The sequence below is a fragment of the Chelonoidis abingdonii genome, chromosome 4 (assembly GCF_003597395.2).
Source record: "Chelonoidis abingdonii isolate Lonesome George chromosome 4, CheloAbing_2.0, whole genome shotgun sequence".
Lineage (NCBI taxonomy): Eukaryota > Metazoa > Chordata > Testudines > Testudinidae > Chelonoidis > Chelonoidis abingdonii.
Window position 1 is genome coordinate 151978113 of NC_133772.1, and position 26275 is coordinate 152004387.

General features: G+C 43.9%; 1 protein-coding gene across 2 annotated transcripts in view; it reads right to left on the minus strand.

Moving 5' to 3' along the window:
* LOC116823478 (E3 ubiquitin-protein ligase pellino homolog 2) overlaps positions 1 to 26275 on the minus strand; it is a 149463-nt gene that overhangs the window by 102918 nt on the left and 20270 nt on the right. For both annotated transcript variants that reach the window (XM_075065778.1, XM_075065777.1), the window contains exon 2: positions 8061 to 8190. In XM_075065778.1, the coding sequence (XP_074921879.1) occupies positions 8061 to 8190 (130 nt within the window). The remainder of the gene's footprint in view (positions 1 to 8060; positions 8191 to 26275) is intronic.

The following is a 26275-nucleotide window of genomic DNA, read 5'->3' on the forward strand; positions in this document are numbered from 1 at the left end:
GCAGGGGGGTGCGGCTGCTCCCCTGAGCACTCACTCAGCACGTTCAGGTCTTTGGCGGCACTCACTTCGGGCTCTGCTGCGTGTATCTTGCAGCAGCAGCTCCTGCTTCCCCTGCCCTCGCTTTGTGGTGGCCAGGTAACACTCCTCCCTGTGCCCACTGGGGGGTGCCTGCTACCTTGCAGCTCCAGCGTGGGTTTCCCACAGGCAGCTCTGGGTCTTTGGTGGCAATTTGGTGGCAGGTAATTTGGTGCAGTGGGTTCTTTGGCAAGACTTGGGTTTTTCTTTTCTTTTTCTTTGCTGCTTTGCAGCGGGTGGTGCCTTTTTTTCCCCTGTGTTCACTCCCCCTGCTCTTAGAACCTAGCTATGCCACTGGACAGAAGATAGAGCTAGGCAAACAGTTTTCATTAATATAGCGTTGACAATGCATCTCCTCCGCTTGAGGAAATAGTGCTAGAGAGACTGAGGGGCATACCTCCCCGAGCTCCAACCTCCTCCTGGAGTTTTTATGTCCTTGTTAAGCTTGGAAGGGCCCTGGGGAGTGGGAAATGTGGGACGGCTACATGGACATGCACCAGCTGGACATACAAAGGGAGAAGAAATAGTGGTGCCTGAGTCTCCTACCCCAAATCTGGGGTTAGTATATAGGGAAGGGGTTCTGCACACATTTCTGCAGTATGAGGTGGCCCATTCATCGCAATAAGATGTTCTCAGTTGGATGAAAATGAATGTCTTCCTTTCCCAGTAGCCCCACATCAACATACCTGCTTCAGATTCCAGATACAAAACTGCATTGGATACATTGGACTGTCCTAGGGGACTTGGGCAGATGGCATTAGGGGCAGGACTTAAGTCAACACAAGTATGCTTTTCAGTTTGGGTCAAAGGACTTCCTGAGGAAACTGCTTGTAGAGATGTGAACTGTTTGTTTAAAAAAAAAGCTACTAAAGATTTTATAGTATAATAATTTGAAATATTTCTGAAGGGTCCTTGGTAAAGCTGAATAGCTGAGCTCAGGGACAGTCCCACTAAGTTTTATGAGGGTCACAGCCTTAGTTTTGTCCTAGCTTTGCACCAAAAGTCCTAAGAATCTGAAAACATTAAAAAGGAGCATACTTTGTGGGGACTGCATCTTGGAAATCTGACCAAATGACTACAGATTTACAAAACTTTCAAAAGGATCTGCCATTAAAAGCAGAAAGCAAGCAGAGAGTAGTAGTAGTGTGCACAGTAGACATTCTGAGGACAAAATTTAAACTCACTCCTTGGGTGGTGATCAGGTTCAATGGCTATATGTTGCACTGATCTACCCGTGACTAACGTCAAGCATGCCTCTATATACTCTTGCTTGCAACACAGCACCAATCTTGCAGCACTTGCACAAGTTACACTCCCTCTGGTGTGGAACTTCACTGTCAGCAGCCTGCACAACCAGAGAAAACCCCTACTATTTTAAAACAGGGTTTGCCCAGTGCGTCAGTACGTGCTGGACAAAAGCAACGTTCAAATCCAACTGAGTGATTACTTTTCAATCGTGATAGTATCCATGCAATAATGAGAGCCACACTGCAAGAATTAGAAAGTTTACTGACAGGACCTTTAACCCTCTGTGACACATTGTACTTCAGGGGGAACACCCTGCACCCCCATGTTCATCCTTATAATATGATTGTGTGGTATCCAGTGCAAAGTGTGTTATGTTGGGTGTCTTCAGAAGGCTCATGATGCACTAAGCACTGATGTTATAGTGATGTTATAGGTTGTAATTTCACGTATATAGTTAGGAGGCTGAAAATGTGTCCTCATGGCTTAAAACAAGTCCAGGCAAAACTCTCCAGGAGCAGAGGGGCAGGTCACACCTCATCAGGGCATGTATGGGACAAACCCAGCCTCATAGAAACAAAAGGACACTGGCCTAGGCAGCAACAAAGGATCTGTTGGACTCTCAAGTGAGTCACTCCACTTCCCTTGGTCAGTTTGGGACTACAATGAGGTAGTGCTCACCTGACTCTGAAGGGAGGGGCAAAGCCAAGAGGGAAGAAAGAACATGATAAAAGGGAGAGATGTTTGCCATGCTCTTCCTCTCTTCCACCTTCATCTACAGACATCACCACCAAGCAACTGAAGCTCTGATCAAAGGGGAGAGCCTGGCTGAAGGGCAACCAGACAGTCTGTGGTGAGAAGCATCTAAGTTGGTAAGAGCACTGAAAGTGTTAAGAGCAGCTTAGAAGGCGTTTTGGTTTTATTTCGTTTGACCAAATCTGACTTCTTGTGCTTTGACTTATAACCACCTAAAATTTATCTTTTGTAGTTAATAAATGTGTTTGTTTATTCCACCTGGAGCAGTGTGTTTGGTCTGAAGCGCATCAGGGACTCCCCTTGGGATAACAAGCCTGGATATCAATTCCTTTGTTAAATTGACCAACTCATACGTTTGCAACATTCAGCAGGCATTACTGACACTGCAAGATAGAGATGCTTAGGGCTGTGTCTGGGACCGGAGATATTGGGTAGTGTCATTCATTTGCATAATCCAAGCAGCAGCTCGCCAGAAGTGCTCACTCACATAGCTGGGAGCAGCTTACATGCTGGAGCAGCGGTTGGCAAACTATGGCCTGGGAGCCGCATCTGGCCCTTCAAACATTTTAATCTGGCCCTCAAGCTCCCACTGGGGAGCAGGGTCCAGGGCTTGCCCCACTCTGGCACTCCCGCCGGGAAACAGAGTCGTGGCTTGCCTCGCTCCATGCATGCTGTGGCTCTGCACAGCTCCTGGAAGCAGCAGCATGTCCCACCTCCGGCTCCTACATAGAGGAGTAGCCAGGGGGCTCCGCACACTGCCCCCGCCCCAGGCACCATCATAGACCAGAACCACAACCAATGGGAGCTGCAGGGGCAGCGCCTGCAGACAGAGCAGCGCACAGAGCTGCTGGCCGTGCAACCACATAGGAGCCAGAGGGGGGACATGCCACTGCTTACAGTAAGTGCCACCCAGAGCCTGCATCTCTGACCCCCCTCCTGTGCCCCAACCCCCTATCCCAGCCCTGATTCCCCTCCTACTCTCCAAACCCCTCAGTCCCTGCCCAGAGCCCCCTCCTGCACCCTGAACTCCTCATTTCTGGCCCCATCCCAGAGCCTGCACACCCAGCCAGAGCTCTCACCCCATCCCACACCCCAACCCCCAATTTCGTGAGCATTCATGGCCCACCACACATTTTCCATCCCCAGATGTGGCCCTTGAGCCAAAAAGTTTGCCCACCCCTGTGCTAGAGGCTGTACATGAACAGCCCTGGAGTGAGGGTTCTCACAGCAGAGCAGAGTAGGGCTAGCTCCCAGAGTCGAGGACTGGAGTGATCTAGGAGACCACTGGTCCAGATGACACCAGGGGAATGTCACACCCTCCATCTCTGCACATATTCACGTAAGAACTTTGTCCCTAAATTTGCCCCATTAACCCTACTACAAGCCATGAGAATTCACAACAACTTTCAAGAAAAATCTTTGTATGCTTGTGAATTTTAAAGCATACTGAGAAAAAAAATGGATCCTTAAAAAACAACGCTCATCTCAGCTTTATGAGGCAGCAAGACTTGCCCCTGCTGGATCTTCTGCTAGACCCTCAATTTCTACACCTACCTTGTCCGTTAGTCTCATGAAGACCAATCAGTAAGTGGGAAAGGGAAAGGAATGGGTCTGAGAACAAGGACACCCTTTGTTTTTTTCACCACTTGTGCTGCTGGCTGGGTGACAGCAGTGATCACGTGCAGCTGGAACTGCTGCATCCCTTCTCAGGGAGATTTTGCTTCTCTGCTGAATGGAAGGCCACCCTGAAGGTTGAGAGCTACAAGGTTAGATGACTGCATCCATTTCTTAAATTCAGCCCAATCTCACAAGAGTTGTATTGCTATAAAAGCTGCAAGAATTAGCAAGTTTTGGTATTTTTCTTAAAGCCCCAGCTCCTAGTGTCCCATGATTACGTGGGCATGAAGAACATGGGAGATATCTGTATAATATTCATAAAATTAATGTGTACCTCTGTCTATTTGATTACGATCATGCTGTCTGCCACAGGGCTACAAAGGGTTAACTCAGTCCTAGGTGGTTTTTGCATATCTGCAGGAACCAAACTTATTAATGGCTGTAGATATTTAAGCACTTCTTAAACTGATAGTACAAATTCTGTTGTTTCATCTGTCCACATAGCGGACAACCACCTCCTAGCTTGGGACAGAGCCTTCAGGCATGAAATCTTGAACAGAGCATTTAGAAAATGTCACAAAAACAGCCAAGAAAGGTCTGCAAAAAGGTAGATCTCCAGCTGTGGGAGAGTGCATGGCATAAGGGAGCAACCCCCAACCCCAAAATATTTAAAGCATACTTTGTTATTTTAATCCTTGTCACCAATTTCTATGTTCTTCTAGATAAACAAATACTTGGTTTTCAAGAAGCTGTTTGGTGTCACTGGATTCTCCTACTGATCGCAGCCTCCTAGGGGAAATCACTGGCAATCACCAAATCCAGTTGGGCCTGCTAAGCAGACATGGTTTGTGCAACACTATCTGATTGAAATATGACCATGTAGATTATTTTTGTTACCACTGTTATATACTTGCAACAAATCTTGTACAAAGTGTGGCATTTAAGATGTCTATGGAAGAATTATGATCTCCTGAATGATTGTGCTATTTGTATACATGTATCATTTTTGTATTTGAAGTTATGAAAATTAACTATATACCTATATTTCAAATATTTGCTCCTGTAGTAAAACCCACAAGGCATTTAGCCTGCACATCTAGGGATCTAGTCAAGTTAAATGGCCCATCAAGCAACACTTAACTTACAATGGACCATGGGAGACGCCTATCTACACTTAAAGGACTTTCCTGTGATGGCCTCTACTATGACTAAGCGAAGCACGCATAGACATGTGACTTGACCATGTGACCTCAAACACCAACTTGTCCCCTGTAATTTTTCCACAGTAAGAACAATGGGATTCCCTTCACTTGGCAGAAGCTATAAAAGGCCATGGAAACATCTCCATAGTCCAGAGGTTTGAACAGGAAAGAGGCAAAATGAACTTACACTAATGTGAACATTCTAAGCAAAGGACTGAAGACTTTCCAATTATTTGGAAGCAGAGACTAACAAACCACCAGTTTATGCCATCACTGCTACAAGCCTGATCCAAGAATTCTACATTTACTGTATGTATGACTCCTTTAGCCAATTTCCACTCACCTTTCTTTCTTTTTATAAATAAACCTTTAGACATTAGATACTAAAGGACTGGCAATAGCGCGATTACTGGGTAAGATCTGAGTTATACATTGACTTGGGTATGTGGCTGTTCCTTTGGGATCAGAAGAACCCTTTTGTTTGATGAAATTTGTTTTAAATAACCACTCATCATTAAGTCTAGTGTCTGGGTGTTGAATCCAGGACTGGAATACCTAGGGAGGCTGCATTTATGACTTCCTATTAGCCAGTGTGGTCAAATGGAAGTTTACTTTTGTTGCTGGTTTGGTATCTCTCAAGGAAGAATAACCACCAGTTTTGGGGTGTGTTTATCCTTTTTCCCCAGTAGCTTGTCCTGAATTTGCTATGGTCAGTTATGACCCACAACTTAGTAAACAGGGGTACTGTAACCTGGAGATCCAGTTCAAAAGTGGGTTGAATCATGGGATTTCACTCAGAAATGCAGGTCTTGGACCTGTACAAGGTGCTATTTGTAAAAGGAATCCAATGGGGCAGAAGGAGAGAGAAGAGAGGCAGGTCAAAGGTACAGTCCATCCTGAACATGACAGAGAGAATTGAAAGCTGAGATTCTCTTTCTTTCTTTCTAATACTCATAGTTGTGATACATAGGTTGTGACTCAAGTATACTCTAAAGGCTTAAAAGCCAAGGCGGCAGGTAAAAGGCACTCAGTTTTTTCTTCTTAAATCTCAATTCTGTTCATCTACTGAACAAACCAAATATGAACACTTAAGACTTTTTAAATATTCTGAATATATTTCAGATAACTGGACAGTTTATCTTCAACATGTTCTTCCACATGCTAGAAGCCTTTTCCACACTGATTCTTTTTCTTAAGACAAGTCCACTTCAGCCCTGTAAGACTGACTGTTCACTATTCAAGTTTACCTGTCCCCATTAAGTTCCCCCACTTCTATTAATCATCCCTTCAGGTGTGTTTGTAGTGTACATTAAGCGCATTGGCAAGTTTTGTCCTGTTCTCTGGAATTTGGTCTACCAATGTTCTCTTCACATTTCCTCATCATACATGGATTCCTGTTCTGCCTCTCCAACCTTTAAATCAGAATAGCTTCTAAGTCCCCTCTAATGCCTCATCATAGATGCCGACTGTGTGGGTACTCTGAGGCTGGAGCACCCATGGGGAAAAACTGGTGGGTGCTCTGCACCCACTGGCAGCACCCCACCCCCGGCCCCAGCTCACCTTCGCCTCCTCCCCTGAGCATGCCGCATCTCTGCTTTTCCCCCACGGCTCTCGGCACTTGCACTGCAAAACAGATGTTTTGCATGGCAGGAGCTGGGAGGGAGGTGGGATAAGGGGAACACAGTGTGCTCGGAGAAGAAGTGGGGGGAGCTGAGCATCCACTGGTGCTGGGAAAAGTTGGCACCTATGTGCCTCATTATTTTGATGTTAATAAAATTCTTAACTCCCTTAAACCAAATAACTGCATTTTCCAGCATAGTCTTATATCTAACCTCCTTCCACCCCCGCAAAAAGGCCACCACACCCTATATTTGCACTAAGTTTATTTTGTGTGGCCACAGATGATCCTCTAGATTAGCAAGAGTTCTGATCATCCTTCATCTCTCCATTCAAATCTGTCTTTTCAACATAGGCTTCTTGTATGGCCACCAATACACCTACCCAGTTTCTTTTCAGGATGGAGACTTTTGTACTTTGTGTATGTTCTTATAATATACTTCTTCACTGCTTGACTTTATCATTTAGCCTCAATTTGTTCAAGAAAGCTAGTGAAGCTTCCATATTTTCTCCCAGCATGCTTAAACAGAAATTACACTTTCAAAATCCATCACGATTGCCACAGATGACCTCTGAACAAAGGGTAATAAGCAGCTGAATGTCTACAATATTGAAATTTCCTGAATTAAACAAGTCCAAGTTCAAAATTCATGGAGCACCGACATCAAGATTTGTCACTTTAAATAAGATTTATATAGTCTACCATTCATTACAAAGAACAAAAACTATCTTAGTTCACTGTGGGATGCACCTTGCCCATGTTTCAGGATTTCTCAACCATTGTTAGAAATAGTGCAGGAAAAAAGGCTCTTTAAAAAATAAATCTTACCCACATTATACAAGAATTATATTATATATATTATATATCTTCCTAACTAGTACAAAACTTTCCACCAAGGAGAGTCAATTTTGTTTGATCAGGAGGCTCATGCTACCCATGCTTCCCTGCATAACCTATGATGGACTTGAAGAAAAAAAAATCCCACATCACTGGACGCACATGCACACATATGCAGAGCCATTAATACGTCAAGAGATTAGAGACCTAGAAAGAATAATTTCTGCATAATAAAATGGCAACTCTCTTTCGGAAGAGGTGTCAGTCAAACTGTTTTTTTTACATCCTAGTGTTAATTATTATATTACAGGTTACTAAGAGAAGGGAAATATTTGTATGCATCACAGGTAGTTAAAGTCTTTCTTATTCTGTGCTTCATACAGCAAAAATGGAGGAGATTTATCACTGATAAATTACACCATCTGTATGGAAGCAACAAGGTCAGATATGAATTAATCTGTTGTGAACCCTTATTATGAGCTGAGTAGTTGTTTTCACATTTAAATTACAACGAAGAGTATCATTAGAAAGAGAAACCACTGTAGGACTTTTAATCAGGCTAGTTCATTTCAAGTCTAAACACTAACATAACCGAAATGATGGCAGCAAGGCAAAAAAAGAAAACAAGCACACCACCACCCAAAAAAGTAAGTTTTATCTTCAGCCAAAATTATCAGGAAGCAGAGACTCTCTCTCCAGTTGCCACATACCTTGGATGCTTGGGGCGTTGATATCACATGAACAGTGCTGGGTTTGACTCCATTAGCCTTAGGTCGTTTATAGAGAGCAAACCTGCTTTTCCTACGTCCTCTGTCACCATTAGGGAGGGAGCCATTGTACCTAAGAACAAACAAGAAGTTCATGTTTATTCCAAACTCTTTGGCATGCAGCAGGGAAGGGAAGCAGAGCAAGAAATGAAACCATCAGATCATGCGCCATAAAGATTACAAAGCAGGGGGCAGCACATCCAGGAGCAAGAAAGTTAACTTACACAGAACCAATAAGTACAGCTTTCAATTTTCTAAAGAGTATGAACAAGTTGGTGAATCTGAACTTAACACTCACTTATCTTAACAGATTTTGTGACATGCTAAGAATGGCTGCACTCAACTATCAGCCTCTTTGAGCTTGTCTACACTGGCAGTTTACAGTACTGCAACTTTCTTGCTCAGGGGTGTGAAAAAATACCCCCCCTGAGCGCAGCAAGTTTCAGCGATGTAAAGTACCAGTGTAGACAGTGCTCCCAGTGCTGGTAGCTACGCCTCTCACGGAGATGATTTTTTTAGAGCACTGGGGAGAGCTCTCCTCCCAGCGCTCTGCTGCGACCACACAAGCCACATTAAAATGCTGCTGCAGCAGCATTGTAGCGTTGCCAGTGTAGACTAGGCCTTTGAGAATGCTGGTTTTACAAGCTATGGAACCATTTCTGCACCTCTATATTGGAACACCAGTCTACTCTTATGACTCAACATTTCTGTACTTTAAAAAAGTGCAGAAAAGTTAGAATTGCATTCAGAGTATTGGAAGTTTTTATAACATTTGTTTTTCCCTTTCCTTCTCCAGAAACCACAGGGGGAAGAGGAAATGGTTTCCAGAAGTTCTTAAGTCTTAGAAGGACATCCCACTGAAAGAATGGGATTTATGCTCCTAAATCACTTAGGCACTTCAAAACCTACCAGATGTCTAATGAGGTTTGATTTATTCTGAAAATTTAAAACCTCACTTCCTCATCAGTGAAATGAGACACTTGAATGAAATCATTAATGAGCAGCCCCAAAGTACAAGTTAATCCAGAGGAAGGTGATCCAACATCAGCGAGAATACAGCTTCCCCCAAGGAACAGATTCTTTGGGGGTGCACAAGCCTCAAAATGCTTAGCTTTCCCAAATCCTTTGGTGAGGAAGATTCTTATTGCAGTCTTTGTGCACAATGCAATGTACTGTTAGCTCTCTGAACAGATTAGGATCAGCTTTATAAATATGTCCCCCAGGTTTCTCTTTCCTCAGTGCAATTAACAGAGATGCCTCTCCATAAATCAATTCCTGCCCATTAAAAGAGAAAAGGGTCCTGTAGAAACATACACTATCCTGTAATTAAACTATACCATAATGCATATGTACAAGGTGCCAAATAAAAAGGTTGTACGGGCAACCATATTTCTGACATTTCCCAACTTGAGTGCTCATTTTTGCAGTCTTAAGTGTTCTTTTATCATTAATATATATACATGCACACATAAAATGTCATCATCTACACAAGGCAGCAATACCTGTGACATATGCTGGCGGGTTTTAGCTTGCCTCAGGACAATACTCTTTCTACTCAAGTTTTCAAACAGGAAATAGCTACCCTTGTAGCAGTAATAACTCCTTAAGAGATCACACAAAGAATAATTAGCATCATTTTATGTTCTCTTGTATTTAAGTTAATCTTTTATTATGTAAAAAACTGAATGTTTTAGTACCAGATCGCAGCAGGGCTACTTGATAACAGAGAAAGATATGGAACGCTGCAGTTTTCATGTAAGAACCATCTCAGTGTTTTAAGTACACTACAGGGTTATGCTAGAAAAGGTTATTTTGTCTGACCTTCCTATCTTGTGTGACTTTTCTGCATTAGTTAAATAACTCCTACCTCTGAATGACAGAGGTTTTAATGGAGATTTTTTAGCTAGTATTTTCCATCCATGAAGCTGCAGACACACCTCTTTTGCTCTTGTAATTCACTTGGATTCTCCTGATCACAGATGGCATGTTTCCACAAAGATCCAAATCATGTCTTTCTTTTTAATACACAAAAATTAAATTAGTGGCAAGATACACGGTATATCTATAAAGATGTTGTCTTACGACAATGAACTATTTTATAATGATTCCCTTCCAAAATACAACAGCAGCTTACAAGGTATGCGTTGTAGAGTCTTATAAATATATTGAGGTGTACAAGAAGTACAAAAATCTACTATTTAAGCTTTGACATTTATAGTGAAGCCAAAGGGCTAGAAAAATGTTTCCATTTAGCACCTAAAAGCAGAGAATTGCACTAAGAATAAGGACAAACATTTATGTTGGCTTCAAACTTTAGTGCAGCTGCTTTTATTTTGCCTCCAGGACTGGCAATCTAGAATATCAAATACAGTTACTAAGTGTGAGTGAATGTTAAATCAGTGCTTAATGTCAGGGAATCTCCCTCACTTCTCACCACAAGTAACAGTTTACATATAATGTGTATATCATTTATCTAGGCACATTAACACTTAAATGTGAAAGAAACAAACATATTATTAAACTCCATGAAAAGCCAACCTACAAGGTCTAAATCCTCTCAACTCCACCAAAAGCCTGCAGCAGGTGTGAATTGCAGCAAACCTAGTCTTTGGAACTTGGAAAAGGCAAATTCCAGAATTAAAGGACCTTTAATGAGAACATCCTGCTCATGTGCATGTCACCTGGAGTATGCTAGATAAGTGGTTTTCAAAAAAAAAAAAAAAATTCCTGGGGACCCAATTGAAAAAAATTGTTGATGCCCGTGACCCAACGGAGCTGGAGATGAGGGGTTTGGGATGTGGGAGTGAGGGCTGCAGGGTGTGGGACAGGGCTCTAGGATGGAGCTGGGACTTAAGGGTTTTGGGTGTAGGAGGGGGCTTTAGGCTGGAGCAGGGGATTGGGGCAAGGGGTTACCTCCAGAGGCTCCTAGTCAGCAGTGTAGACAGGGTACAGAGACAGGCTTTCCACCTGCCTTGGAACCACGCTGCGCCTGAAGCAGCCAACAGGAGGTACGGCTCCCAGGCAGAGGTGCACAAGCAGCCCCGCATGGTTCTCGTCCGAAGACACTTCCCTCCCCTCCCATCAGCTCCCACTGACTGGTTCCTGGCCAATGAGAGTGTGAAGCTGGTGTTCGGGACGGGGGCAGTGCACAGAGACCGTGACCTCCCTGCTGGCTGCTTCCAGGGCGTAGTGTGGTGTTGGAACAGGTAGGCCCTAGCCTGCCTTAGCTGGGCAGCACCGCCAATGAGACTTTTAATGTGCCTTACGTGCCGCAATCCAGTACTAGTACTGGATCGCGACCCGAATTTTGAAAAACGCTGTCCTAGATGTCCTAAAGTATCAGGGTAAAGCATGCAGAAAAAGATGGCTTCGGGGACGGGGGGGTGGGGGGGTGCATCCACACTATTTTTCCACTTACAAAGGTTTCTTGGTGGTAATAATGGTGGGAAAGCCGATTTCAGACCTGCCACTGGCTTTTTAAACAGCCTCATCTAACCCTATGGGATAAGAACTCTGCTAGCAACCTGTCTGTCTGTCACTCACACCATTGTAAGGACAAGCAGAAACAAGCTTCAGAAGGAGAAAATATAAACAAGGCCACAGATGTACAGGATCAAACACAAAGGCTTTAGAGACCAACTGAAAGTCTTTGGAGCTCCTAGCTCTGGCTGCGTGCACTTGGGCGTATCACTTGTATCTCCTTTCCACTCTATGTAGTTACCCCTCACAAGGGCACTGTGATAGTCAATGTGTGTATAATATTTTGAAAATGCAGAGTGCCATGGCAGTGTTACACAGTCATGTAATAGTAATGCTATGCAATTTAGGGCCTCAAAAGGCATTTTAGAAAGATAGGCCAGCTGGTAATTAGTTTCCTGGATAGATTTTCCATTGAGAAACAGCAGCAGTTTTACTTTGTCATTTGCATCAATCTAGTGACACAAACTTCACCTTGTACAGAGACATTTCTTAGTACAAGCCTCGCTCTGTCACTCCACAAACTTAAATCAAAATGCCTTACCCAGTTTAATTTGGAAAGGACTATAGATAGATGATACACCAAGAAGTTACAGTAGGTCACAACAACTAGCATAACAGATGTATGGTTTCTCGCTATCTCAATGAATAATCTGAAATCTCTATAGTGAGGAAGTACTTGACATAGCTTTTAAAGTCAAGTCAGAGGCAAAAGACAGACGATAGTGTCAGTGGTGACCCTCTTCAATATGACAACTTATTCCATTTCAACTTTATATTACTGTGCAACACGGTCTGGACACAATAATTAGCATTTACAGTTAGAGACTTGGTTGAGATCTGTTACGCAGCATGATGGTTAACTTCCTTGCTTTGTACAGGTGTGGCTGAAAGAGGCCCTTCGAGTTCTGGTTGATTGGGAGGCCCTCTTACTACAGCACCTCTATTTGCTTTTTTGGGAATGGATTAATAAAATACTCCCACAAGAAGTACTTTACTTGGTGGTTATATTAATAAATACTAGAACTTCCAATTTACATTTTAAAATACCGACAAGGAAATATTTTCACTTCATTATACAAGACTGAGGATTTTTCCCCCATTTTGGATTACAATGAATGATACTTACCTTTGTAGCTACGGAAGCCAAGGCTCACTGTTTCAGAAAACTTAACCTCAACATTGTTTCAACACTGCATTTCTTACCTATTACTCCCTTCGAAATAGATTTTACTGCATCATTCATTTATTGACCATGTCTTATTTCATTGATATTTTGAGGTAAGTAGCAGACAAGAATATTTGGGGGCTTTTTTTAAGCATATGAAAACAAACGAGTCTAATCTGAGAGATTTGTCAAGTAGTGGAACACGGCTAATTCAGTACTTCTGTATTCTATTAGCAGGATGGTATCCAAATGTATGTATATTGTCAGTAAGGATACTACCCTAAATCCCCAAGAAAGCCCACTTGAACTGAGGATAAATTTGAATCCTGCCTTATCTTCAGCCATTTGTACAAGTGAAACTACTAAAAATGCCAGTTTCAAAAAAAGTCACCTGGGTCACCAGCAGAAGTATTGCTATAGAACAATTTGGAAATAATCTTAAAAGAAAAACAACAAACAAAACACTCATTAATCCTGCACCTGCACCTGCAGTGAATCAGTCAGGCCTTGGCTACATTGGCGCTTTACAGCGCTGCAACTTTCTTGCTCAGGAGTGTGAAAAAAAAAAACACTCCCCTGAGCGCAGCAAGTTACAGCGCTGTAAAGCCCCAGTGTAAACAGTGCCCCAGCACTGTAAGCTAATCCCCTTGGGGAGGTGGAGTACCTGCAGTGCTGGGAGAGCTCTCTCTCAGCGCTGGCGCCGCGACCACACTCGCACTTCAAAGTGCTGCTGTGGGAGCACTCCTGCGGCAGCGCTTTGGAGTTTCGAGTGTAGCCAAGCCCTCAGTCAATCCATTCTAGAATGCTCCTCCAACTAAGAGCTCTGCTTGGTGGAACACCAGTCAATGCTTTATGGCAAACAGCAGAGGGCTGCACAAAAGCCACTAGCGTAGATAGTTTTTAGGGATGAGAGAGGAGGGGTTTTTGTTTGAGAGGTTAATAGAACTAGCCTTTTAAAAACAAACAGCTGCCTTGCAAGCCTGAACAGAGCACACAGCTCTCCCTTTCGTCCTAAAGGGAAAGTTTATCCCATGATACTGCACATGCTTTTTGCAATCTACAACGTTGATCACTAATGAAAGAATCCATTTAAGAGATATTACAGCAGAGAACAGATTTAAAATTCTTATTGAAGTTAAAGTTTAAAAAAATTATATAATACATAGATTGAGAAAAAAGAGTGTCTGTATATGTGGGTATAGTGCTTAGATTATCCACAAATACAAAAAAGTTTGTTTTTAAAGTCATAAGATGCATATAGTACATAATCCGCAATAATTCAAATTTAGGTGAATAGATTTAACAATACAGTTTATAGATATCTGAATCCGTACTATAGTTAGAAGCAAAAGTACAGCTTAAATCTATTTTTAAAAGGAAATTTGACACCTTAAAATTGTGAAATTCCCAGGATGTACAGAGTAGCCCCTGAACTTAGAGTAAAATCCCATAAGGATTTTTAAGACCCAGAATATTTCATAGCAACTTGAAGTTTACTTGAGAATAAAGAATGAAATCTTTGATCCACTTTTCAAGCAGTTATTCTGATGATACAGGCAAGTGAAGCAGGCATTTTCTGATCGTTAAGAAGTTCAAGCTGTACTTTGAACTGTCAAGAGCAACCAACTGTAATACAAGGAAAGAGTCCAGTACATATATGCACTGTAGCATCCTTCTTCCTAGGCAAGAGACAGGTTTGTGTTACCTTGACTGAATCCTTTGGGGGTCAATCTTTGTTCTGTATTTGTACTGCACTAGCACAATGGGTTCCTGGTCTGTGACTAAGACTCTGGGGTGCTACAGTAATACAAGTAATACTTCAATGAACACAAAAGGTAATTAATTCTTTGACATCCCCCTTCTACCCAATAAATCACTACCAACCAAAAACAAAAAAATCTAAAAACCCTACCTTAAAAAAGGCCAGAAACCTCATTAATCCACTGGGGACCTTGCTACTGCCAAGAACGGGAAGGTGCTCTAGATACTATGGTGATGAGCAGCTGTATAAAATGAAGATTAGACACAAGCAGACCCTGCAGTTCATTTCATGGCAGATAATCAGCAGAATATGAGTTTCTAGAGCAAAGCTGGGGCCAAAAGGGCTAATGCAATCCCTGGATGCATAAACAAGGGAATCTCAAGAAGGAGCAGAGAGGTTATTTTTCTTCTGGCACTGGTGCAACCACTGCAGGCATACTGTGTCCAGTTCTGGTGTTCACAATTCAAGAAAGATGTTGACAAATGGGACATGGTTCAGAGAAGAACCATGAGAATGATAAAAGTGTTAAAAAACATAGCTTACAGGAATAGACAAGGAGTTCAATCTATTTAGCTTAACAAAAAGATGGTTAAGGGGTGACTTGATTGAAGTCTATGCATACCTACCTGGGGAATAAATACTTGATAATGAGCTCTTCAGTCTAGCAGAGAAGGGTATAATGATCCAGTGGTGAGACAAATTCAGACTGGAAATAGGAATACTTAGCCACTGGAACAAATTACCAAGGGTTGTGCTGGATTTGCACTGGCAATTTTTAAGTCAAGATTGGATGTTCTTTCAAAAAAAAGATATGTTCTAGATGCAAAGGAATTATTTTGGGGAAGTTCCCTGGCCTATATTATATAAAAGAGGTCAGACTAGATGATCACAATGGTACTTTCTGGCCTTGGAATCTATGAAACCTCCGGGTCCATCGAAATCCTTGATTGGCCTAAGTAGTCATGGAAGGTACTGCTGACTACACTGTTCTCCCTAGGTAACATTTTTCAGTCACACCTTTGCTGCTATTGTTCTAGTAGCTTCACTGCAGTTTCAATAATTATCACCGGTTCATTCACCTGCACGTCCACCAATGTAATATACACCATCATATGCCAGCAATGCCCCTCTGCTATGTGCATCGGCCAAACTGGACAGTCCCTACGAAAAGGATAAAGGGACACAAATCAAATATTAGGAATGGCAATATACAAAAACCTGTAGGAGAACACTTCAATCTCCCTGGACACACAATAGCAGATTTAAAGGTAGCCATCCTGCAGGAAAAAAACTTCAGGACAGACTTCAAAGAGAAACTGCTGAGATTTAGTTCATCTGCAAATTTGACACCGTCAGCTCAGGATTAAACAAAGAATGTGAATAGCTAGCCAACTACAAGAGCAGTTTCCCTCGCTTGGTGTTCACACCTCAATGCTAGAAGAGGGCCTCATCTTCTGATTGAACTAACCTTGTTATCTCCAGCCTGATTCTTACTTGCATGTTTATACCTGCCTCTGGAAATTTGCATCCGAGGAAGTGAGCATTCCACCATGAAAGCTCACGCTCCAATACGTCTGTTAGTCTATAAGGTGCCACAGGGCTTTGCTGCTTTCACAGATCCAGACACGCTACCCCGTGATACTTGACATGTTTCACTGTTTCTGATGTCACAGTCACTTCAACCCAATTTACTCATAAAGCTCTCTTACAAAGTCAATTATATTGTGTATAGCACACATTGTGCCTTTCTTTTTAAAAGCAGATGATAAATATAGATTCTTAAATCCAAAGCAAATTAAAAACTCTCACAAGACAGAAAAGACTCAATGTTTGTATGTAAAAACAACGCAGAGGACTTAAAGCCAGGAAGAGTTTGCTCTCTCTCAAACACATACAAAGCAAATATATGCATCTTTTCCCCACTGTGGCTCATCTTTAATGCTAATAGCTATGCACGCAATAGTGGAAGTGGACATTGGCTAATAGAGAAATTGCTCAAATGGGCGGGGTGCGGTTCGGGAGTGTGTACACATGTAGGTAATTTATGTACGTGCGTCGTACATAGTCTTGGGTTCCAGGCGGTTATATGAGGCTATGCCGTCAATGCCCCTCAGTGCCCTTACTCCTGAGAAGTACGTCGCAGCAGAGGGGATGGAAGGCAAGTAATTGGAACAAATAGGAACCACACATTCTCGAGTTACAGGTAAGTACTCCTCCTCCTTCTTCAAGTAGTGGTCCCTATATGTATTCCAAATGTGAGTGAGTAGGAAGTAGTTATCAGCATGGAAGTGGGAGTGAGGATGCAAGAGATGGCGCATCTTCTGACGCCCCCTGGGTTGATGGCATAATGGGTGGCGAAATAATTACGGAACACCCCGTCACTGGTCAGCAGATTTTGTACCAGAAGACGTCCACCAGGAGCAGGAGGTTTGCCTGTTGCCTGTGTCAAGTACACCATAATCCTGCCAGGCGGTGGGGGCATTAGACAGCACATAGCATGTTCAAATGCATCCAGATGCCGTGGGTCTGAAGACTGAGAGGAGCACAGCTGGAAGCATAGGCAATGACGCAAGGAGGCAGAGGCAAGGAGACATAGGAATGACACACAGTGGGCTGAACACACACTGGCACATCAGCTGCAGTGGATGTCCATTACTAGAGTAGTCAACATTCTGAAGGCATTTGCCACCACAGGTCAACTTCATAGGAATGTGCCTCAATTCAGTGTCCGTACAAGCACCGATTTCTCCTCGTCGATACAGATGCTGAAAATTGCGAGGAGAGCATGAATGACAACATAAGCTCAGTTTGTCAGGGAGCAACCAGAAGCCAGTCATCTAGGTAAGTGTATGCACAGTAACTTGACACCGCATTTATGCCGCCACAACTGCAAGACTTTCGTGAAAAACCTTGGGATCTTGTGATGCTAGGGGAAAACTCTGAATTGGCGGTGCTGCTGCCCACACAAAAGCAGAAAATTTGCAGGGGCCGGGTGAATGTAAATGTGAAAGTATGAATATCTTTCATGTCAAAAGCTGCAAACCAGGTTCCTAGAGGAGGGAGGTGATGCATGTATACCATACGGAATTTGGATTTTTGATGAAGGTATTGAGGCCCGGAGACCAAGTATGGGCAGTGCCCCCCCACACCCTATTTTTGGGGATGAGACAGTATGGAATAAAACCCTGTCCATGAAATGCAGGGCCCAGTTCTGGCACCCTTCATGGGAAGGGCAGCCTGCTCTCTAGAGAGGTATGACTGAGAGAACCCAGTGGGTGCCCAAAGGGGCCCCCAATGTGGGAGGGGAAATGAGAAAGAGATCTAGAGAGTAACCATGGCATACAATATAATACCAATGATCATGGTAATCTGTGAGCAAACAGGCAAGATGGCCCAAAGGTAACCGAGAGGCAAGACGCCCAGAAGATTCAGTGGATCTGGGCAAAGTGGGGAGCTGCGCGTTTGTACTCACCCGCGGCCCATCTGGTCTTTGGCGGCATTTCGCTGCAGGGGGCCTTCAGTCGCTCTGCGTCTTTGGCACACTGAAGGGCCCCCCTGCCAAAATGCCACCGAAGATCCAGACTGCGCTGGCCAGGGCTTGCAGGGCTGGGGCAAATTGCCTCACTTGCGCCCACCGGCCAGCCCTCTCAGGAGGAGGCTCACAGTTAATATCTAGAATATCTGGGTCGGAAGGGACCTCAGTAGGTCATCTAATCCAACCCCTGCTCAAAGCAGGACAATCCCCGACAGATTTTTGCCCCAGATCCCTAAATGGCCCTCTTAAGGATTGAGCTTACAACCCTGGGTTTAGCAGGCCAATGCTCAAACCACTGAGCTATCCCTCCCCCTGTTTAGATCTCTCTCCCCCGTTTTGACTTGCATGTCAAAACTGGGTCTTGGGTTGTTGATAGATCAAGGTAGTGGAGGCTGCAAGTCAGAGGTTCTGGGAACGGTAACATTTTCTCTAGTGCTCTGAGTAGCGTTGATAGGGGTCTGATATGGTGCATACGAGCAGGGACAGAAGGATTGTCACTGCTGTCTACAATTGGGCACCAGAGCATATGCCCCAAAGGATCAAAGTGTCATCCTCACGTCCTTCAGGGAGCAAAGAGACCCATCCATCTGTGCCAAGAGCAGCTGGTCTTGATCAAAGAGGAGGTCTGGACCCCTCATGGGAAGCCAGAGGACTGCAGCCACAACTTTCAGCACATGACTATGCCCGTGGCAAGGGACCAGAAGAATATATCCACAGCGTCAATGGTCATTTGGAGGCTCATCGTGGCTGCCAGGTGGCCTTCCTCAACATGGGCTTGGAAACATTGCTTTTTGTCCTCTGACACATCCAGCAACTTTGTACGATTGGCCTATTTACTGAAGTCGTATTTTGCTAACAGAGCCTGGTAGCAGGGAATACCAAAATGCAATGCTGCCAAGGAGTAGACCTTCCAGCCCAGAAGATTGAGGAGTTTGGCTGCCCAGTCCAGAGGGATAGATCTGTGTGTGCGCTGTTGTGCCTGCTCGGTCAACGGGTGCACCACCAAAGAAGTGGGGGGCAGGTGAGAAAAAGAGGAAGTCTGCCCCCACTCAAAGAGGACAAAGTACCTATGTTCTGCTGGTTTGGGCATTGTGGCACAGGAAGCCAGCGTGTGTCAGACTGCCCGCACAGACTGCAGGATACCTTCGTTAATGGGCTGCGTGACACATGATGGCCTTCGGGTTTGGAGAATATCCAACAGTTGGTGTGGTCTCGTACCTCCTCTCTGGGTATGCCCAGGTCAAGAGAAACACTCTGCAGCAGATCCTGGTATTACTTGTGATCATCAGGAGGCAAGAGGACAGGGGGAATAAGGGTTTCATCTGGAGAAGAGGAAGCAGCCATAGGGACCTGCGGTACAGTCTCCAGTTCTGCTTCTGCCTCTGAGCCTGACAGTTCCGCTGCAGGACCCTGGGCAGAGGGGTATGAGGCCTGAGAAGGCAGGTAAGGTCGGTGGTAAGAGTCCCAGTGTGAACAAAGGGTCGGGGGGTATGGCCTCAAGGGTATTGGTGCCAATCTGGTGGTGCTGGGTCATACCCTGGTGGATGCATTGGCCATGCGCAGGAGTCCGGGCTTCTCCTGGAAACAGGGGGAAAGGATGGTTCCACCTCAGAGAAGGCGTCAGAGTCTGACAAAATGTTCAGTAGTGGAGAAGATGGTGATAGGAGCAGTTTGCTGATAGATCTGAGGCTTTTTTCTTCAGTAAGCAGCAGCAACCACATTAGAACAGCAGCAGCCATGAGCTAAGAAGCAGAAAGTCACATCCGCATATTCCATCTAAATTGCATCAAAACAGCATAATATCAGACTGTTAAGAAGGTGCTCCTGTCCTAATAGTACCCATGATCACCAGATAAAGAAACTGATCTTAAGAAGTTTAAAGAAAACTTAGTCTGACAGCATCCTGTCTGGCAAGGAATCACTTAACAGTTGTGCTTGTGAAATCTATACTACTTTATTGTTTTGTCTTTATGGTCCCTACTTCTCTATTGTTTATCTGTATGGTTTCTGTCCGATTCTTAGATTGTTTCTGACTGATGCGGAACTAATTTTGCAAGATTTGAATCAACTAAAGTGGTGGGGTATAATTAAAGAATAGTTTTGAAATCGGATAGGATTGGTGAAAAATACTGTTTTGTAGTATTTTAGTTTTAAATGATTGGTTAAGGTAGAGCTAAGCAGGACTCAACTTTGACTATATAAACTGGGGTCCAAAAGGAAGCTCTTTGGAACTTAACTACAGGACACAGCCCAAGATCAGAGCTGCCAGACCTCAACACCCTGCCAACCACATCGTGCAGGAAGCTGGATCTGATCTTGACTAGCCACCAAGAAAAGTTTGTCTGCCTCACTGGGAGCAATGAGCATTCTATGCTTAGCGTATGTATTCTGTTTTGGTGACTGTTAATAGAGGCCTCCCAAACCTGCAGAAAATTATGCCCTGAGCCCTAGGAATTGGATAAGGGTGGTCCTGAACTCTATGAACTGGGTAAGGGCGGCCGAATTAACCAGGTTATGCCTTGAGCCCATGGAAGGACAAAGGCAGGGTGCCCTAGGGTGCACGGGTAACAGCATGACCTAGGGCTAGACAGGGCCCATACAGGAGAAGAGCTCAAGGGAAATTCAGGTGGGCTGTCAGAAGAAAAACAGAGTTAAAAAATGTCAGGTAGCCAGGCTGCCAGTAGACTGGCAGGCACACGAAGCTGGCTGCATGGGTACCGATGTGCCTCTGGAGAGTTGGTGTGGGTGGGGACCCGGCTGCGGTCAGCAAGCAAGCTACCCCGGGGTCTCTCTCTTCATCTGCCTTGTGTCTACCAATGGGAAACTTAGGCCGGTGGTGCAAGCCTGGTCCACACACAGACTCTTTTGGCAACCCTCGGCACAGCTCAGGAAGGGAACGCTTGTCGGCAGGTGAGACAGTCCACAAGGGGACTTGCTCCGAGGCTCACCTCTACGCATGTTTGCAGCTACTACATGCTGGGGCTTCTCCTGCCACCGGCTGTAGCTGCCAGCATCCACGGCATGGGACCAATGCTAGGCGGAGCACTCGCTGGCCATGAACGGGCAACTGTCACTGCTAGCTCTGCCAGTTTCTCAGATTCGCTGTGCACACAGCTTGAAGAGCCACATCTCATGGGATCTTATGGAGGCAAAGAGACTAAAAGCCTCTCAGGGTCCACGGTGGTGATGATCTACATGATCTCGCGCAAGATGGGTTTCCCTGACATTTGGTAAAGGCAGCGTTTTGGATGCGTCCTCGGCTCATGAAAAATGAAGGCGAAGGGCATGAAGCACGTTTTTGAACCCCGAATAGGCACAGGGCATAAGTCCCGCCGGAAAGCATGGGAGGAAGGTAAGATGGTAGCAGCTGTGGGGCAACGGAAGACTAACTACGCTACGCTCCAAATGCGAACTATCTATCTAGCCTATTACAAGAATAAACTATATATAAAACGGACAAGAATGTCTCATCGCATGTCCAAACCACAACACTGGCGGGGACACGGAATTTCCAAATCATACACTCATCGCATCAGAACTACGATCGAGCGTCGACCTCCGCATAACCTCACATAACCTTGCCTGGAACACAAACGCTGACGAACAATGCACGTGCGGCATCAACAGACACTTTGGCTAAACACTCATACAGCCTCTGGTGCATTCCGTGCGTGCAATGTCCCAACATTTGGACACTATACTAAGGACCATCACTCGAAAAGAGAATTATGTTTTTAAGAATTTTTTTGGTTGCTTCAGATGAAAGACTATTTTATCATTAACAAGATTCGTTGGATTGGGACCCAGGTAATTGACATATCCCTGTTTTATATATCGGGATACTCTAGAAAACAGAGAGGTCAAAGTCAATTTGTCCGAAGGTCACACAGATTAAAACATTCATTGCTTGGGTCATACAAAGAAAACCAGGTACAGAAGACATCCTGCTCCCTCACTCCATTTCTCCTTCTCTGCAGCACAAAAGCAAACCCAAGGAACACACAAAGCAACCCAGAACATGATAAGCATGTATAAAATGAAAGCCATTCTACATATACTTGTTGCCGCCAACTAAAAGTTGTAATTATTATGCTTTAAGCAAGATCTTTACAAAAATGTTAAAACCCAGCCACTTTAAACCGAAAGTCTGCTGTTCACCGACTACGGCACAAGCTGTTGAGTTGAACCTTACTGTGCAGCCAACCTTAATAATTGGAGATTAGTCAGTGTTAGCACAAAAAAGTCACCTTGCTGGAAACTCACACCTCTTCTCTTTCCTTGAAGTCATTCTCTACAGTATGAGCCTGTCTTCGCTAAGCTTTCCTTACCTCCTCCTGTAGTCGACATAGTCTTGGAGGCGAAAGTGCTCTACAACATAGGGCCAATAGAGCTATGGTGTGCAAATAGCTCCAGCTTAATGTCAACTATAATCCTGAGTTATCTGAGTCTATCTTTAAAAAGATGAATTTTATATGAGAAACACAGAATGAGTTACTGAGAAAATGTAATAGAGCAGATTTCTTTATATCAAAGAGTAACACATTTGTTCATTCCCATATACAACTACTTTTAATCATACGCTTGATGACTTGGGACTGCCCATTTTCAAATAGTTACAGTAGTATAAATCCAGAAAACTCAAGTAGGTAAATTTGTTGCTTTAAATAACTTCATGAAATAAGTATGCAGAGAGTAAGCCCCGCCCCGTGTAGTCTGTATCTGTGAAAGCCGCAAAGATCTGTCGGCACATAACAGGACTAACAGCATACTGGGTGGAGCATGAGCTTTTGTGGGTGAATACCCACTTCGTCTGATGCATGTAGTGGAAATTTCCAGAGGCAGGTATAAATATGCAAGCAAGAATCAGGCTAGAGATAACGAGGTTAGTTCAGTCAGGGAGGATGACACCCTCTTCTAGCAGTGGAGGTGTGAACACCAAGGGAGGAGAAACTGCTTTTCTAGTTGGCTAGCTATTCACATTCTTTGTTTAATCCTGAGCTGACGGTGTCAAATTTGCAGATGAACTAAATCTCAGCAGTTTCTCTCTGAAGTCTGGTCCTGAAGTTTTTTTGCTGCAGGATGGCTACCTTTAAATCTGCTATTGTGTGTCCAGGGAGATTGAAGTGTTCTCCTACAGGTTTCTGTATATTGCCATTCCTAATATCTGATTTGTGTCCATTTATCCTTTTATGTAGGGACTGTTCAGTCTGGCCGATGTACATAGAGGGGCATTTCTGGCATATGATGGCATATATTACATTCATGAAATAACAGTAGGAATGCCTAGAAAGAGACGCAGACTCAGACGTATTTCTCCTTTTGAGCTCATTTCGTCCTCTTCAGACAGATCCAGAATTTGAGATCTGATGTCTACAAGTGAGTCAGATGAGGAGGAATAACACCCCAGCTTGCTCTTGAATTGTGGGTGGGAAACACTCATCCCTTTCCTTAGATCCCTTCAGGTCTCTGAGATGACAGACAGGAGGTGGACTGTGCCCTTCACCCCACAACTTGATTTCAAGAGAGGAGAAGAGGAACTACACTTCTATCCCAACAGAATGCTGTCCTCGGGAGCGGGGGGGGGAGGGAAAAACTTACTGCGTTATAGCGAACTTGCTTTGATTCGCCGGAGTGTGCAGCCCCTCCTCCAGAGCACTGCTTTACCACATTATATGCAAATTCGTGTTATATTGGGTTGCGTTATATCAGGGTAGAGGTGCATTAGAGATCAAGAACCAAGGCTCATCAGCCCCTTCAACAAAGATGAACCTGTCCTGTTAGATAACTTATGTTGGCAAGAGAAGAGGAATAGGTGGATAAGACCCCAAAGAATATGCTGCAAGGGGAAGAATGCTCAGAGAAAAAGGTTCACTCTAGTACATCTTTAGATCAGTTTCTTAAAGTATATCTGTGTGTAATTGTGGGGTCCCCATGTTCTCTAAAGAACTTGTAATAGCTAATCTTTGCTCCACTGCTGTTTCAACAGATCCAAGGTCCTCACTTTAAGAATCACATTTAATAATTGAGAGATTTTTATGACAAAATGTTGATTACACTAAGCTAATTCTCAGTTTCTAGGATACATTTATGAAAATACTATCAACTGTTATGAGCACACACCAATAAATCTGACTGGCCCCTTCAATAGCATTCCCCCTCATAACAATGGAAGATCAGGTATGTAATGCCTTACCATTTAGGGTTTCTGACATGCAGAACAAATAGAGTTAGATAATTAAGAACTCTGCTGCTTATCCAATAAATCCATATCCACCCAGCTATCTTTGCAACTGTGCTTCCCTTACTCTGAAAATCTGAACAGCTCGCTGTACACCAGACCAGCTTGAACTGTACGTAATCCCCTTTCTTTCCCACTGCCTCTCCACATGTTCATCAGCTTTACTGTCAGCAGGATTGAGTTGAAAGCCAGACTAGGAAAAAAGACACCAGAGAAAACAAAAAACAAGGGAAGAAAGACCGAATCAGTCCCTAAGTGTAAATTCTCCCAACTATATGCAGTTATATATGCTGTTTATTGGACAAACACTGAATCTGTATTTTCTGAACAGTTGTACCAAAAAAGTTAGGGATAATACAGATGACAATCCCTACCGCAAGACTACACACTGCCATAGGATAACACTGACTCAAGTCGTTTATGAATTCTCTTAAATACACATTTATGAAGACCAAGTTTGAAAAGAATTAAAGGAGGCAGTCAACTTGTAATCTAAAAGATTAAAGAATCCGTTTAAATTTAAAAATATATATAGTTTCAGATCCTACACAGGCCCCACCAAGTCATCCTACCACTTTTTATCGCTTCCCTCCACTCTGATGTTACTTTTGTGGGTGTTTTTTCTCCTCTGTTGCTGAAAGACTATATAGGCAGGGAAACTGAACAATCAAAATGGTGAAACTGACCATTCAAAGTGCTGTCAACTGCACAAAAACAAACTAAATAAATTCTCAGTTATAGTATTAGACGTTATTTTTAACATTAGAAAATGAAAAGTACTGACAGGAGTGAAATTTTAGTTCACCTCTAAGGGATACAATTAACTTTGCTCTAAAAAGTGAGCCATATTATACAGGCAAACTATACATCTTTCGTTCCCTGAGCTTTTAGTTTTGCTTATCAGATACATTGCCACAGCTTATCTGCTCAAGACTTCAATTTTCTGGATGCTAATTTGTCACTTTTGCTCTTGTGAAACCAAAGAAAATGGTGCAAAAGATTTAACAAAGTTAAGATAAAATATCATTTCTGGAACTATTTCATCTGGACCTACATTACTATTCTATTACAAGAGCAATGAAGATGCACAATTGCCCATACAAAAGGGGAATATAAAAATATTTACTTCAAGAGGCAGTAATTAAACGATACTATTGTGGAAAATATTTTATACAAAAAAAGACCGCAATTCTATGAGAAAGCAATTTTCTTAACACTGTAATATTAGAGTCTAGAAAACGCAAAAAGGATGCTCCTTTATGTGGAGAGCTACAGCAGTAGGATCTTCTCCAATGGAAGCATAGTCATGTGATCTGGCTGTTCCAAACCATTATAAAAACATGCAATGCAAGGTCACCAAGCCTGTATATCACTGCAGCTAGAGGAGACAAGAACAGGACAGCCAACTCCATCATATGCGTTTCTTAGAGACCATCCATGGCCAGGGCCGGTGCAACCATTTAGGCGACCTAGGCAGTTGCCTAGGGTGCTAGGATTTGGGGGGCGGCATTTTCTTTGGCAGCGACCACGGTGGCTGGATCTTCGACCGCCCCGGTCGCCGCCGGCATTTAGGCGGAGGGAGCTGGGGCAGGGGAGCGCACGGAGGGCCACCTACAGCAAGTAAGGGAAGGGGGCGGCACGCAGGGGAACTCCCCGCCCCAGCTCACCCCTGCCCCGCCTCCTCCCCAAGCACACCGTGGCTGCTTCACTTCTCCCGGCAGTCCCGGCAGTTGCGTGCCTCATAAAGTGGAATGGGCTGTCCCAACCTGGGCAGACTGGGAGAATGAATAACAGTGACGAAGTAGACGCGGCTCACGGTGGACGGCGGAGCAGTGGTGAGCTGGAGGGGGTGACTTCTCCCGGTGGGCGCTGCTGCCGGGGACGGAGCAAGGTGGAAGTCGCCGCGGCGCAAAACATCCTTGCACCGCCCTGTCCATGGCCATGGATGGAGGAATATGAAAGATTACCTTCAGTAAGA